This window comes from Lissotriton helveticus, chromosome 7 (genome assembly GCF_964261635.1).
Source record: "Lissotriton helveticus chromosome 7, aLisHel1.1, whole genome shotgun sequence".
Lineage (NCBI taxonomy): Eukaryota > Metazoa > Chordata > Amphibia > Caudata > Salamandridae > Lissotriton > Lissotriton helveticus.
Window position 1 is genome coordinate 1,283,288,977 of NC_136068.1, and position 16,941 is coordinate 1,283,305,917.

General features: G+C 45.3%; 1 protein-coding gene across 4 annotated transcripts in view; it reads left to right on the plus strand.

Moving 5' to 3' along the window:
• TMEM94 (transmembrane protein 94) overlaps positions 1 to 16,941 on the plus strand; it is a 968,231-nt gene that overhangs the window by 112,610 nt on the left and 838,680 nt on the right. For all 4 annotated transcript variants that reach the window (XM_078654522.1, XM_078654523.1, XM_078654524.1 and 1 more), the window contains exon 2: positions 5,339 to 5,460. In XM_078654522.1, the coding sequence (XP_078510648.1) occupies positions 5,404 to 5,460 (57 nt within the window). In that variant the 5' untranslated portion in view covers positions 5,339 to 5,403. The remainder of the gene's footprint in view (positions 1 to 5,338; positions 5,461 to 16,941) is intronic.

The following is a 16,941-nucleotide window of genomic DNA, read 5'->3' on the forward strand; positions in this document are numbered from 1 at the left end:
AGATCGAGACTTTTTGGGAGGGGCTGCTAGGCTTCAAGATCAGTCTATCCCCGACCTAAATGATATTAGGAAGCGAAAGTAAGCTGGGCTTAAATATAGAGACTGAAGCTTTTGTTTTTATCTCGATGGCAGTGCTGCGTATTCTTATATCAGCAGCATGGAAGGATATTGTCGTCCCATCTTTTCAGATATGGCTGACCAGACTCCTGGGCATACATAATATAGATTCTGCACTATATGAACATATGAACATAACGGTAGGAAAACACGGCAGCTGGGGCTAAATATCTGGGCGCCCCTGAAGACTTGGAGAGACTCACGATTGCAAACATGAGCTAGCATATATCTGCATGTATAATTTATTCATATATATAGTGGTTTTTATTACTCTCTTGACTGTGGAAGTATATGTAATTATATAACTGTCTATTTATTGTATCCTCTTTTAATCTTGCCAGATGGAATAATGAATGAAATCATGTGTATTGCTAATTTTGTACCATAATCAAATTCTCAATAAAAAATTAAAAAATAGGTTGAATACGTTGCCGTGAAGAGTTGCCCCCTCCTGTCTAATTTGTTTATCTTTTCTCCCATTAGCTGTAGCTCCTGTAAACAGGCTATTCGAATTCGGAGACACTTATAAAAATTAGTACTCTTTGCAGCGCTTAGTATAACTTCTGAGACCTCTGACATGCAAAGTTACAATACCAACTTAGTCAGCCATTTGGTACAACTATCTCACCTTTCCTACCCTATCTGTTCGAATCCCTGAAGAATCATAAGGAAATCATAGCGAAAGGCTGCAGTAGCTTAGAGAGTTTCTGCAAATGCACTGCAATGAATGAACCAACAATCTCCCATCAGGACTCTGTTCACAGCCCCCTCCCCGGACTAACCACTTCTGAACAAAACTGTGTGTTCACCTATAAATGTTCTGCTGACATTCACTCTGGGAAGAAGCAGTCTGAGAGCCCCTACGGCTGGAGACCTGACTTCTTCCTTGCTAATTAGCAATGATGCATGGTTTTGGTACCAATAAATACATTTCACTTCTTCCTTGCTAATTAGCAATGATGCATGCTTTTGGTACCAATAAACACATTTCACTCTATTTCTGAGCACATATGCTGTGTCTGGTGAGTTTCATTCATTTGTTCCGGGGAGGGTGCCAGTATTTCCCCATCAGACAGGACTTGCAGCCTAAACCCTCCACTAAATGTGGGAGATCTCCCTCCCATACAAAGCATGCATGATGCGCCACAACTGTTGCATGCAATAACTGTTATTTATCCTTGTGTACCCCCTAATATACTTCTCTCCGAGAATTCTGGTCTCCTCTGATCCAGTTGCGCTATCATTGATCACCACTTTGGCCATTGTAGCTGTTTCAAGGTCCAATCATCAATCATTGGAGTCTCCAGTACCAATGTGCCATCCTCTTGGACAATGATCCTCGCTCGACCCCCCCCCCCCTCTTCCCACCCCCCATTCATCTGGCAGCTTTCAGCACCCACCCTAACCCCCACGACCCAGGCTTTCGGGATCCTTGTTGTTTCTTCGGCACTTTGTCCCACATTTCCAGTCACCTCCATACGTCCTCAGCTGTGTCAAAAAAGTATGACTTGCCCTCGGAAATTGCTTTCAGACGTGCCGGAAACAGGTGCATATACAGAAGACCCATGCTCCTCAGCTGTGTCTTAGCCTCCAAGAAGGACCTACGCTGGGCCTGTACTTTTTGCCTGCAATCTGAGTAAATGGAGATCTTATCCTCGTTAGTAGGTTCGCAAGCTGTCCGTAAAAGACAATCCCTATCTCTGTAGTTCAGGACGTGTGCTATAATATCACATGGTGGAGACAAGGTCTCGGGGCTGGGGCAGCTCCCAAAGCACGGTGCACCATCTCAATTACGAACAGCGTCAACGGGCCAGCAAACTTAAAAGTATCAGGTATCCATGATTCCACAAACCCCTCTGTCTCACCTCTCTCCACCCTTCGGGAAACTCCAGAAGACAAATATGTTTCCTGCGTGACCGCCCACCCCGGCGTCCTCCGCCGTGTCTCCAGGGACCTCGTCTTGGAGGTGAGGACTGCCCCCTGTTTTTTCAAAGATGTCACTTTAGATTGAAGATCAACAATAACACCTTCCGCATTATTAACCTTATCAGACAGTTTCCGCAAGTCTGCGTGTAAGCGATTGACCTTTATAGAGTTGCTCTCAATTTTCCCTGCAAGGGTTGTGCTGCAGCCCTGGAGAGCTGCCATGAGGTCCACCCGGGAAGGTTCCTCTGGCGACAAGGTCCCCCCCCCTGCATCATCCTGCAAACTCATGGCACGCCCTGCGCTGGGGAGCTGCCGTTTGAGTGCTGTACTGTTCAATGGATAACGTTGACCCACCAGGAATTTTAATACAGTCTTCCAGCGGGGCCCGCTCAAAGGAGGGCACCCCAGGGGCTCCAACCAGGATAGCACTGCCCCATGAACAGCAATATTGTCCCAATGCCGCCCCAGCTGCTACCAAGACAAAGATGGCCAGGGCGCTTGCTTCCACCGCCTCACTTCCTCACTGGACCTCGGAGAAGATTCACGGCTGCTTCCCCAGGGGGGGCAAACTCAGCAGCCAGGCACCCGAGGAGGGCCCCACCAGCAACCGCCAGCCCACTGGGGTCTCCGTGGCAGAATCCGTCGGGCTGCAACCCTCAGCCCACTGTCTACGCTCGGGAATGTCCCACCAGGCAGGGCCGCACCACCACCACCACCACCGCCAGCTCTCCAATGAGGCAGGATTCGCCAGGCTTCACTGTTCCTCTTCCCCACCCTGGAGCGGTCCGCAGGCAGGGGCGACCACCTCCAGGACCAATGCAGCCCACAGACTTGGACCTTCCTCACCCCAGTCCGGGCGGCTCTCCAGACTTAAGCACCGGCCAGGACTCTTTGCAGCATCTGAGCAGTGCCAACAGGAGTTGATTTCTCCCTACAGGGCCAGCGGAGCTCCGCCAACGATCCCAGGCTCAAAGGTCTGGCCTCCAGTTAACGTCAGGCTGGGCACCACCAAATAGTCTGGGCAGCCGCCCGTGCCTCGGCCTAGTTGGAGGCCCGATCTGGCCCAGTGAAAACCCCCGCAGCTCTAGTATGGGGGGGAGGGAGGCAGGTGGCACTTATTGACTGCCCAACTTCGCTGCCCCTCTCAATGACTTTGCACCATAAACCTGGGTCTATGTGAGTGCAGATAAGGTGCAGGATAAGAGAGGGCCGGTAGGGTGTCTCACAAAGACTCGACCTGTCGGCCATGTTGCTTGGTCATGCACCCCATAGCCTTAATGGGAGGCCTGGACATATCTGCCTGCAGGGTGTAGTATAGATGAATAACACAGCTCCGACCTCCCGTCAGAGTCAGCAATGCAACACGCATCTGATTAGGCTCTGGGGCATCCGGGAACCCTGGCCATATTCCTCATGCCATGGGCGCTATCTTGGCATACTCGTAACCAAGCCAAAGGTCTCCTTCACCTCCCGTAGAGTGACAAACCAGACAGATGGATATAAGTTACCTAAGGTAATACATCAACTGCTCCAGACAGGGATCATGAAAAAGGAGCGCCAGCCTTTGCAGGTTGCAAAGAGCGTTTCTGCAGGGACGAATCACGATTGGTCATGGTGAACTTGTTTCAAGAGGTGGCGGCAAAACCAGTGTGCTAGGATTTGCCAGAGTATCTTTTGATCCAGAATTTAATAGTGACTGAGGCGGTAAGACGCTGTGTCTAGAGGGTTCTTCCCGGGTTTGGGTATTAGCACTACTAGCGCTTGGACACATAGAGCACTTCACTCTCCAACTTAGAGTGTCCCATTGTGTGTGACATTGTATTTAGGTGACACTTCCTAACACAAAACACAATTAAAAGAAATGTGTTATACAGATTGTGCTGTTCCACTAAAGAATAATACAACTATTTGACGTGATAGTCTACAAAGACAATCGGATACTTCATATTGAATAGTAAGGAAGTAAATCTGACCAGAAGAACACAACAGCAATTTTTCCCAATGTGCATCGGGAAGTGGCACTGGCTGCAAAGGTTTGATGCAGCCTTCCAGTGCATATCCATTAATAATCACATTTTACAAACATTGATGATTTTATGCCCTTGTGTATCTATTGATGGCTATGAATCATATTGCTTTATCCTTTTACATGTTGCAGATCTCCTTTTTAGGCATCTTTTATCTGGTCATCATGTAGTGAAACATGCCATAAACAGGTCATATCCCAGGATTGTATGTATCATGTACTAAAGTTAGTTCTGATGCAACTTGTGCATAACCCCTCATATCCAAATTGTCATCCTGGAATGTCTGGATGCCTGACTTCTACCTGCAGAAGCTATCCATCATTTTTTGCAATACGCCCGCAGCTGAGGCAAGTCCAAAAGGAAGACGTATGCTCCCAGTGACGTTATGAAGGTCTTGATGCTCATTTGTGAAAGGCATCTGATGGTATGCAGAATGTACATCAATGACTGAAAAGTACTTGGCCTTACCAAGATTTACTAACCGGTCTTGAATACTTGGTAAGGGATGACTGATTAATATATTGTATTTAATGTGCGAAGGTAGACATATAAATCCAAAGTTCTAAACATTTTGCGGGTCAGCATGCCTGGCGAAACCCTTTATGAGGAGGCTGTTGGTTCAACGATACCATCAGAACAGAGATTTATATAAAAAAAAATTAAGGTCACATCAAGTTAAGAAAAGTTGCAATAGTACATAAAGAGAAGCTTGTTCTTTTGAGCATAAGGGATGACCTTAAAAAGATCATCTGTTCTATTTGTGGGGGGTCAGTGCTTGGTGACATCATTGTGAAGCAGCCCCAAGAAGGCCTCAACATGCATTCTAGTCTGCAAGCTACCTGATCATAAACATGATTAGTACAAGATCTCTCTTTTCCTCTCCATCTTAAGGCGCTGCATCTCGTAACCCTAGTGATCCTAATTGGGGTTCTGGAACTTTGTATGAGGTGGATGTTTTTTATTTGGTGTGTGGTAACTGACAGCAATTTAGTGCTTGTGTTGGTGGATGTTGTTCAATGTGCTTATGTTGCTCCATGTTGGCGTCTATGATTCCATACTTCTCTCTGAGATTTGTATTTTTGTTTGTGGCTTCAACTTAAGCTTCCTTTCATTATGAGCGGCTATGTTACCTGTAGCTATATTTGTTCACAGTTCTGATGCTTATTTTGACAGAGTGAAGTCCTACATTACACACATTTATATTATTGATGGTGCATATATACTCTGCACCCAGAAATATTTTTCATGTACTTTCCTGTATCCCCCAGGCCGTGCTGCTGTGACTGAGGCTGGTTGATGTTGAGAAGGTCTGCCAACCGAAGGGGCCAGTGGAATGTCCGGACCCTGCTCACAGCAAGACGTGAGCATGGAGCCACTGGAGAAGAACCAGGTAGGAAACATTCTAGTACACTGAGCATGACCGTTAACTTTGAGTTTGCATGGGAGCACGATGTTAAAGGACCTTTACACATCTCTGGACTTTAACAGATACATTGGAATTAGCCCATGTAGTAGAGGCTTGTATTTACATGGACTTGCAGACCTAGGATTTACACACAGGTTTCTAAGGTTACTTATAGAAAAGTGTTGGACCCGGCCCTTTTTGGCAAGTTCACCCCGAAACTTTTTTGCTTTTTCCTAGCCTATTTCTGTAACCTGGTGTTGGTGATTTTAGGCCTCTGCGCACTTTTTCATTGTGGTACAGTGTAAAGTGCGTGAGCTCTCTGTGTATGTGTGGTGAGTGACCTGCCCTCCCATAGGAATGCATGGGGAATATGTGTGACCATGGTAGTTCCTGGTATGTGGGGAGTGCAGGGTCGAGCTTGGTATGTGCGAACTCGTGCCATCTCATTACATCTTATGCTATGTCTACAGGGTGCATGCTGGTAATGCCAATGTGCTGTGCTCTGTAATAGGCTATGTACTGAGTCACATATGCGCTTCCTGATTGTCATTAGCTGGTGTGTTTGCATCGCTTATGGAAGATGCCTGTGGCTCTGTTATTGCCTGCCAGGCCGTTAGGAAGTCTAGGAGAATTGCATCCCATGCTGCTGCCATTGGGTATTTACGGATCCTCATGGTATCCTAGCACCCTATTCACCCATACTTACGCCCAGGGATAGTTGTTCAAGATGTGGATACATTTATGGAACAATGGATCAAAATTCATTTTCTGCAGCCTTTCGAGTATTAAAGGCCAATGTACTGAATCAGATTGTTTTTCAAAGTCAATCAGGGTTAGGGTTAAGGTTATGAAGAGCTCATCCGCTGTAGCAAGGGCTTCTTTCAAGTGGTGAATGGAGTGACTGGCCCTGTGATTCAGCTTAAAGCTGTTTGGATTTACGTGGACATGAATTCGTAGTAACCTAACTAGCCTATTTGCGTACATTTTTGCAAGGATTTTGTTTTCAATGTCGATCAGTGAGATTGAGCGGTAAGAGGGGCATTCACTCGGGTTTTTTCATGTGTTGGGAATAACCACGATCGTTGCACCAAGGCACCACAAGAAAGTACCCTGCACTTCCACTCATCCTGATAAAGTACCAGGAGGTGAAGAGCCACTGTCAATCAGTATTTCTCAGTTGGTACAAGGAGTTCTGCCATTCTTCATGGAGGCAGTAACCTCCTGTACTTCCTCTACCGAGATTAGAGCATTGAGTTCCCATCTCTGCTTTTACTCTGATTTGTTTGTTATCAAATCTGCAGCTATTGGGCAGAACCTTTCTTGTTCGGTGGAGGGGCGGGTAGGCAATACGGCTGCTCATAGAGATGGCTATGGTTTGTTGCAAAAGCAACTGCAATTGGAGTGCCATTACAAACCAAATCCCTTCCCTGTTGTTGTGATGGATGTGCTCGATTATTCGAGCGTTGAGCGCTTGCATCACCAGCCAGAACGTTTTACCCGCTTTATCTCTCATTTCATAGAAGAAGTGTGGCTCACTGGTTAGAGGAGGCAGACCTGGAAGCAGTGGTCAGCCCGGGACCACGGTTCAATTCCCGGCTCGGCGGGGTCTTGAGGCCTAAAATGTCCATGGACTGGCCAATTCTCGCTCCGGTGCCTACTCGATTCACGGGTTCACACTCTGCGACTCTGGGCAATAGCTTGCTTAATCTCCACAACGGCCCCTCGCGGCGGGATGCCTGGCTTTCACCTTGCGGATACCCTGCCGGGGTTATCTCACAGGGGAATACCAGGACGGGTTCCCTAAGCAAGCGCTTAGAAACCGCTTGGTGATTTGCGCTATATAAATTCCTATACATTTACATTTACATATGTGTTTAGTGGCTTCACACAAGAGACTGGCAGTCTTCAACTGGTGTTGATGAAGCACCTCTGAGACTGCCACAAGTTGTCGAAGGATTGAGTCATCCCGAGACTGGGAGGCACATTGGTCGAGATCAAATATTTCCACCTTAAGGGCATCCATCTCCTGGTCTCTGTTTCTCTTAACCCGTAATTGTTGCCTTAATCCAGCCGTGAGCAACTGTCTTAAAGGCTTCCCAAACTGTTGCTGCTGATGCAGCCAAGCCAACATTATTACCAAATTAGAAGGTTTCCTCATCCCTAAGCTTTTTAGAGAAGCTATCACATGTTATTCACCTGGTGTTAAAATGCGAGGCCTCCGTGTTCCTGGGGGGCTACTCCTAATGTGTAATTCTACTGTGTAGAGATTGGACAAACCTCTTGAGAGCACCCTCACCTTGTGAACGTCTGCCAAATCTGCAGGCAATATAAGAAAATAATCTATAGGTGAGAAAGAGGAATAAGAGTGTGAGAAAAATGCATGTTGTTGCTTGTTTGAATGCCACTTTCTCCAAACGACACAGAACCACAGTGAACTTTCCCAAGTTAAATGGAAAGTTGATCTGATCATTGTCCTGCTACTGAACACATCAAGCATAGGATCCAGCTCTCTATTAAAATCTCTGCCAAGTAACATTGTGCTTGTTGGTGCCTGCACAAGACGTCATTGAGGGACTTGAAGGAGATCTCTGTCAAAGTAGTGGGGATGTGAAAACTTGCATTATACCAGGTTTGTCCCTCTGCAGAACTCAAAATCATTATATATCTACCTAGTTGGTCTGTGAATAGCAGGCAGGAGCAGCAGTAGCTGGATGACGACTTCCCTCACCTCACTGGTGTACCCAGTGTGAAAGACTCTAGTGTATCAATAGCGAACTAGAAATTTGCAGTTAATAACCATTAGGTGAGTCTCTAATATCAGGAGAACATCTGGGGTCTGTTTTGGCATAGTTTACAACCACCTTCCTCATAAACTTATTGTTGAGTCCATTAACATTATAAGACACGATGCAGTACTGTTTGTGTAGGCATGTATTTGTCATGATGGATGTAGTATGAAGCAGAGAAGAAGACCTATTACTAGGCAGTGTGAACCAAAACAACACCAGTTAAGCCTGTGTAAGCAGGTTCACCCAACAAACACATCCCACCAACACCTCATTTTACACTTCTGTAACTGAAGTATTGATGGCCCAGTTACTTAACATCCAATAACTATTGAGGTGGAGAAATCCAGATTATGATGTAAAAACACCACCTTGGAGGGGATAACAGCCTTTCACTTCGAGCACAGCTGTACTATTAGTGTGATTCTGAAATTCAAGGAACATAGCAAGTAAATTGCCATTCAACAGCATGATACTGTGACCAGGGGAGCAGGGGCGGCTCCTCCGCTAAGGTGGAGGAGCGTCACCCCACTGCCTTTCAGCACTGAAAAAAGGGAAATTAAAATTATAGCGCAAGGTTATGATACTCTCCAAGTGCTCATAATTGTTTGGCCGGCCAAACAGTCACTCACACTTTGCATGTTCTCCACCCAAGCTGTATTACAGCCTGGTTGGAGAACATGCCCAGGCCCCCATTCCTGGTCGGTGCTCTGACCAATCACAACACTGCATTTCAGTGTTTTGATTGGCTTTGGAGAACCTGGGTGCTTCCTGTTTGTTCTGTTCACACAGAAGCCAGGAAGACGATAGAGAACACGGAGAAGAGGTGGTGGCGGCGGCAAGCTAGCCAGCCGGCTGGCTGGCAGGTAAGTGATCTTTTTGTTGTATGTTTTTTAAACACACCCCCTCCCCCCTTCCCTCCCAGCCCACTACTGCTTCCAGTGAGCAGCCACCACTTGACCCAAATGATGGCAGCTTTTCCCATTGTCACAGGTGCTCTCTCTACACTCCCCTCAAGGCCACCTAAGTGTCCTAAAAATATGTCACCCATGATGAGGCTTAAGCTGAGATAGGTATTGTATGGTGTTGTAGTTTCATTTTTATAGAGCTTACTACCCCTGACGAGGCATCAAATCGCTTTTTCGGCAAGTAGCACGCTACTCCGGAACCCATAAAGAATTAGTGGTGAATTTGTCATTGTTGTATTGTACTGCATATTATTCTAATTGCCTATCAGGTTATTATATTATACTAGTGAACAATGGGCAAAAGAAAACTTCCAACTAATAAGTCTTCCCTTTCGAAAAAAAAAACCAGCGAGGGCCAACAAACACTCTTGAGCTATCTTACAGGGGCTATGGGGGCCCTAGATAATGAAATGAAATGAAATGAAAAGAAAATGTATAAAGCGCGATAGCTGCCCTGAGGCGTCCTAGCGCTAGAAAAGCTGTGCCTTCTGGTCAAGCTGTTAAGAGAAAAGATTATCAAACTTTTGTGAAGAGGAAGGTTTTTAAGTGTTTGCGGAACAGGAGTAGGTTGGGCTGGGATCTCAGATGGAGGGGGAGGGAATTCCACAGTTTAGCCGCGTTGTAGGAGAAAGATCGACCCCGCATCTTGCTCTTTTAATCCTAGGGACTGTAGCAAGGAAGAACTGAGCAGAACGGAGCAGTTTAGTAGAATGGTAGGGGGTACCCTAATTAAGGAATGATTAATAGCAGCATTTGTTCTCCAGAACGCTTGGTGGGAAATGCAGAGGGTCTTGAAATTGATTCTCTCCCTGACCGGAAGCCAGTGAAAGCTTCTGAGGCCCGATTTAACTGAGGGACGGCGGGGAACCTGCAGCAGAGTACGTGCTGCACAATTTTGTATTATCTGAAGCTTTCGTAGGGTGTTTTCAGGGGCTCCTAAATAGAGGGCATTACCAAAATCCAGGCCTTGGACTACAATCTGTCTTGCCCCAAAGGGCAGCAGGGGGAGAATCTTCAGAATGAGCCTGAGAATCCTGAAGCAGGTAGCTGACAGTTTGGTTGCCTGACAATTGAAGCTGAGTGATTTGTCCAGCCAGATACCGAGACTTTTTATTGTGTCCTTAGGTGTAGGGGAAGGGCCAAGGCAGACCGGTCAGATTGAATTGATTAAATTGATCGAGGAGGCAGGGAAGCTGCCGAGGAGCATTAGCTCCGTCTTGTCTCCATTCAGTTTCAGGCAAGAGGAGGTCATCCAGCTGTTGACTTCTTCTAAGCAGCCCCTTAGGTTGGCCTGTGCATTAAGAGAATCGAGCTGGTTGAGAGATACCACTAACTGAGTGTCGTCGGCATATGTTATGATCTTTATCCCGAACGGACGGACTATCTCAGCTAGTGGGCTCATATACACATTAAATAGTGTCGGGCTCAAAGAAGAGCCCTGCGGCACCCCACAGCCCAGGGGTTTGCTGGGGGAGATGGTGTCGCCCTCGAAGACTTGAAATGATCGGTTGCCCAGAAAGGATTGAAGCCAAGCAATAGCTGTCCCTGAGACTCCCAGACTGAGGAGTTGATGTAATAGTGTTCTGTGGTTCACCGTGTCAAAGGCGGCGCTTAGATCGAGGAGGATGACTGCCACCGATCCTCCCTGATCTAAGATCCCCCTTGCTTCTTCTGTCACAGCAACCAAAGCGGTCTCCGTCCCATGCTTGGGGCGGAAACCCGTCAGAGAGGGATCGAGTAGGTGGTTAGTCTCGAGAAACTCAGTCAAGACCTTATTGACATGTTTCTCCAAGATTTTACTCATCCAAGGAAGCAGGGAGATGGGGCGATAGTTACTGGGGTTGTTAGGGTCCAGATTTGTGTATTGATAAGTGCTCTAACCATTGCCTGTTTCCAAGGAGTTGGAACGATGCCTGTGGAGAGGGAAGCATTGAGCACGTCCAGAATAATGGGGAGGATGCTATGAGTGGCAGACACCAAGGTGCGTGTGGGTGCTGGGTCACAGGGAGATCCGGACTTTACTTGTTGCATAATAAGGTCGAGCGTCTGAGTCCAGAGGTGGAAAGTTCTCCAGAGTGTTTGGAGAATGCCGCTCGTGTTCCGATAGGCACATAGGTGTACAGTCTGGATCAGTGTCGGTAGGGGAAAAGGAGGTGTAAATCTTTTGAAAAAAGAATTCCGCTAGGTTGTTGCAATGGCTTTGTGCGTTATGAGTGGGAGGAGAGTTGTGAGGGAGCTTAGTAAGGGTTTTAACAATCTGATATATTTCTTTTGACTTGGAAGAGGCTGCGCTAAGTTTTTTCCATGTAGAAGGAGGATTGTGTGGTTTTGATCTCGTTTTTATAAGACCTTATCGCTTCCCTATAAATGATTTTGTTTAAAGGGGAGTAGTCTAATCGCCACTTCCTTTCCAGTTTTTTGCACTGGCGTTTCCTTTCCCGAAGTTCGGGGGAGTACCATGGTGCAGTTTTTGAATGTCGTTTGGATTTGGTGCAGCGTATAGGAAGTGTGGAGTCCAGTGAGTTTGAGATCCAGTTGTTATAGCTTTCGTTAGCTAAAGTGGGGTCCTGAATTTTCGGGGGTCTGGAGGTCTCTAAAGCTGTTGTCCAGTGCTCCAGGGGAAGTTTTGACCAGTTGCGCGATTTTCATGTGTTTGTGTTTGAGAGAGCGGGGATATAGGTGTTCCTGATGAGGGGGATCAGGAAATGATCGGTCCAAGGGAGCGGGGAAGGGGAGCACACCCTGAGGTTTGTGCAGTTACTAAAGACGGGGTCAAGAAGGTGACCTTTGGAATTGGTGGGGGAGAGAACAAGTTGTTTTAATTGTAGGGCAGAAAGACTAGCTGTCAATTCCGATGCGGGATGATCTAAGTTATCGTCAAAATGAATGTTGAGGTCCCCCAATAGAGTGTAATTGGCTGGACTGGTAGCTAGGTCAGCAACGATGTAAGGTAAAACATTGTGGAATTGTTTTAAGGTTCCGGGTGGGCGATAAATAAGTGTCCCGGAGAAGCTGCTGTTGGGGGAGAAGTCAATAGAAAAGGACAGATTTTCGCAATCTGGAATTGGGTAAGAGGAGCAGTGGCAGGTATAATGGTCTTTACAAATAATTGCCAAGCCACCCCCTTTCCCGTACGAGCGGTCCTTCCGCAGAATCTGGTACCCTTGAGGGAGGGTTTGCACCAGGTCTGGCTCCGATTCTGTAGTTAGCCATGTTTCTGTTAGAAAGAGGGCATCTGGGCAGAGTTCTTCCTGGAGTATAGCGATTTCTCTATAATGTTTGGGTAGTGATCTGCAATTCAGCAGGTACATTTTTATTTCCGACCCTATTTTTGTGGAATGAATTGAGCTGAGCTCGAGATTGCACTGGGGACAGTCGGTGGGTAGGTCCAGTGGGTGGCAGGAAAGGAGGCAGGGGGTGTGTGTGGTTGTTCGTATTTTGAGGAGAGAGTTAGGGCTATAGCTCCTGATTAAGTTGGAAAAATGTGCAGAGGTTGTGGCCCCTGCCGGCCGCGGACGGGTGCAGACGGGCTAGTCTTTGGCTCGTCTTCGGCACGACAGCGGTGCGACCGCTGCGCGTCCGCTGTCGTTGACACATTGGCTTAAATACCGGCGATCGAGGATGCCTAGCTCCGCCCTCCCGATTGGAGCTGTGTGGTGATTGGCCTGCCTGCTTCCTGGAATGCCCTCCACACAAACGGCACACAGCCGCGGTGGAACGGGGCGAGGGAAGCGAGGCAGTGCAAGAGGTACAGTGGGGGTAAGTGCAATTTTTAAAAAGTCCCTAGTCGTCTTTTTAAAAAAAAAAAATTCTGGGCAGCGGCAGGCTGTGGTGGTGTTGGCAGCCTTACCAGAGATTAGCAGATACTATCTGTTGAAAAGTGTCTTGAGTCAGGCTCGTCTGGTGTCACTACTGAATCGGGAAAACAAGATTCATTGGGTTCCCTGAAAATAAAGTCCTCTAGCAACGGATGTATTCAACATAACCCTGACGAAACACTATTAAGCGAGCCAGATTCCCCACTACAGCACCCTCAGAAAAAACAAAAAAATCCAACCCCACGATTGAGCCAGAAGAGGTTGAGAACAGCAAAAAGACTTCAAAGATCCCGCCTGGCGATGGCACAAAACAGGGTAACCAGGGGAAAAAAAGAGCAGCCCAAAGAAAATGGTTTTCAAGAAACAAAGACGAACCCTTTAATAGCCTCAGAACACATGGTAACGAGCCTAACAGCACAAGTGGAAAGACTTGATCTCTATGTGAGAATTTCAATAGATAAGATGAGTGTCAGATTAACAGCAATTGAAGCTTCATTGGCTGAGCACATTGTTCAGGGAAAAAATGCAAAACAGCTACCTACTGTTAACAGTAATGCGTCTAACGGTAATAACGATAACGGAGCAAAAGCCAATTTGATAAGGGTAGATCCTGGTTCTGATTATAGGACAGGGGCTAAACTGTCATATTCAGGTGTGGCCAAATCTTCTAGGAGAGAACATTTTCATCAAAATCAGATTGGTGATTCTGCCACCACAGTTGAGAAAGGGGAAGGGAGGAGGAGGTCTACTGCGATTTCCATCGATTCTGGGCCAAAACAACCCCCCCAAATGCCCCAGTACCACCGACAACTAGAGGTTTTACCAGCATATCAAAATTCTGATTTAATAAAATTTGATCAACAACTAGACTTGTCCTCCGAAGCAACACCATATATAAATATTTTGGCGAATGTACCAAAACTAGGTCCTGCTGAAAAAGAATCATGGAAAACTCTGAGAAAATAAAACATTACATTGGCTAGGAAGGAGGACCGGGCTGACTGAACAACTATTTGTTGAATTTAAGATGGCAAGGAGAGTCCAGTGGGTGGGCAAAAGCAGGAAATCGCCATCAGGGGATTGTTTAGATCTGACACTAAAAACACCTTTATTAGTGGACAAAATCCTGTGGACAGTTGGTACAAACTCTGTATTAGCAGAATAGATTAATGTACTCCCCTTAGGCTTTTACTATCCCCTGATACATATGCCCGTAAGAGAAAGAGGTATTTGATATAATGATGTTAACCAAAGACATAGCTATAATCTCCCCACCTCTAATAGATTTGCCACTCTCTCAGGGCTCGAGGAAATAGATTGACTGGACCAACAACATTGCACACATTTGAAGTTTCGGGGTGAACACACTATTTCTGGGTTACGCACAGATACTCCGTTACCAGAAACAGTAGGGAATAATCAATGTGACTTTCAGCTTTTTCACTCTGAAAGAGTACTTGTTGATAGCGGTTCTGAACTGCACATAAATATGGAGAAAGAACAGGGAACATGGGGGGATAGGAATAACACTGATGCACAAACGGAGTTGACTGTATATGATGATAGCCAGGTGGGCAGTAATAATAAGATAACGTTGAATAATTTTGATGCCATTCAGGCAGGTAGTAATAATGAGAAAACCTTGAACGTTTTATTCTGGAATATAGCGGGTTTGAGATAAAAAATTAGTAATCACTTATGGCTGGATTTCATTGGGAAATTTGAAGTGCTCTGCCTTCAAGAGAGCTGGGCGACCACGGAAATACACTGCGAGGGATATAAGACTTACTTCACCCCTGCAACTCCTTCCACAAGTGGAAGGGTTAAAGGGGGTTTAATCGCTTACATCTCGAACCTTTTGGGGATTAACAAGAACCTTCTCTAAATCAGAATTAAACTTCCATCTTATAATTCTGGATACGAATAAGAAAGAAAAGCTTGTCTTGGTAAATTTTTACAATAACTTGCATAAAGATAACCTGATTATAACTCTAAAAGAAATCTGTTGCGCCCTTTTGGAAATCCAGCATAAAAGTTCCAAAAACGTTTTCGTTATATGGGGCGGGGATTTCAACTTAACGCTCTGTGGTCAAAATGGAAATTTAACATGTGATTTATTAGATAAGAACGAGCTAAACCTAACCCATTTTTCGCACACAATATGTGGCGAAAGTTTAAACGAGCCATTATGTCTATTGGAACTGAGCTTTGCTAATGAACTGACTTCACCCCCATTCCTCTTTACACCTACTTTTATTAGAAGAGGAGCAAGCACAACAATAGATTTTATCTTAGCTTCAAGTCAGTTGGCATCATGCTTGAAGAATTTTAGTACGCACGACATTGCAATTAGTGATCATTACCCAAACAGTATCTCAATATTATGTCCATCCGATCGAGGTCCAAGTAATCTGGAGAGAAAGTTTGGACAAAAAAACTGAATATTGACAAAGTAAACGGGTATTCCCTTAAATGGGATAAAGTGGATCCACAAAAAATCACACAAATGGTAGTATCGAAATCCCTAGACTCTATACAAAAATGCCTGGACCCCTTAACCTCACCTAACGAGGTTTTAAATAACTTTAAAGAAATTACGGAAGCAATAAGTAAATCTCTAAGTGTCGAGTATAAACGCCGAAAAGGTAAAATTAAAGATTGGTTCAATAAGGCCTGTACAAAGGCTTACTCAGAGTTAAAAACGGCCCTACATGAGGAAAAGAGGGATAGGAATGAAGTAAGCCGGCTTAGAAAAGAATATAATCAGGCCATTAAACTTAGAAAAGCTGAAATTGGTAAAGAAACCTGTGAAGAGCTACATAAAACCTGTACTAACAAGGACAATACTGCTTTCTGGAGGGCTGTTAAAGCTCCCTTTCTCCTTGAAGCCAGGGTTGGGCCAACAATAGAAATAGCCATTGATGAAAACCATTGGGTAAAGCATTTTTCCACCATATTTGGTCTAAATATAGACGAGAACCATGTAAATGCTGATGATGCCACGCTAATTGATCATCTAAATTCCCAAAGATTTCCTTTTCCTATTCCTCTTGAGATTACTTTAATTGATGTTGAACAGGCCCTAAAGGCGAGTAAAGGAGGTAAGGCCCCAGGCCCCGATGGGGTCCCCTTAGATCTTTTTAAACATAATATGGACCCCTCTACTGACGAGAGTTCTAGTTGCTACATGCACAGTGGGGCCTATTGACTCATGGTCCGAGAAGGAATATCATATGTGTGGTTTTAAAACTGTATCTATTCCTGCCGTAGGCTCTGCACATGGCCGAGCAAAGGGGGGATTATGTATGTTTATTTCTAATTGTCTTACCTACCAAAAAATTGAGTTGTATTTTTATAACTGTTTTTATCATATAGTTGGGCTACATTTTAATAACACTGTCTGTATACTAATAGTAAATTTTTATAATAATATCCCTGTACAAGATATCCCAGTGGTGCTTAAAACCCTGAATACGTAACTAAATAGCATAAACAATAGCTCCCATAAACAGTTCATTGTCATATGGGGTGGTGATTTTAATTGCTCCCTATGTGAAAGATCAGGAACAGGAAACTGTGGGTTAACGATAGATAGGGAAACCACCCCGACACATTTTGAACACACTTTAACGGGAAATGCTTTCAACGAGATCATGTTTAACAACGATCTAGGGTTCTCAAACGAATTATGCAACTCTATGACCCCTTTTTCCCCAACCTTTAATGGTAGAGGTTTATTGTCTACAATTGATTTTATTCTTATTTCTTCGTGTTATAGGAAATGTATTGATAGCTTCAAAGTCTTAAAATCTCCCCTAAGCGATCATTTCCCCATCAGGATTGAATTATTGGATCCACAATTATTAGTGCATAAAAAAAGCTGAGGTTACTTCT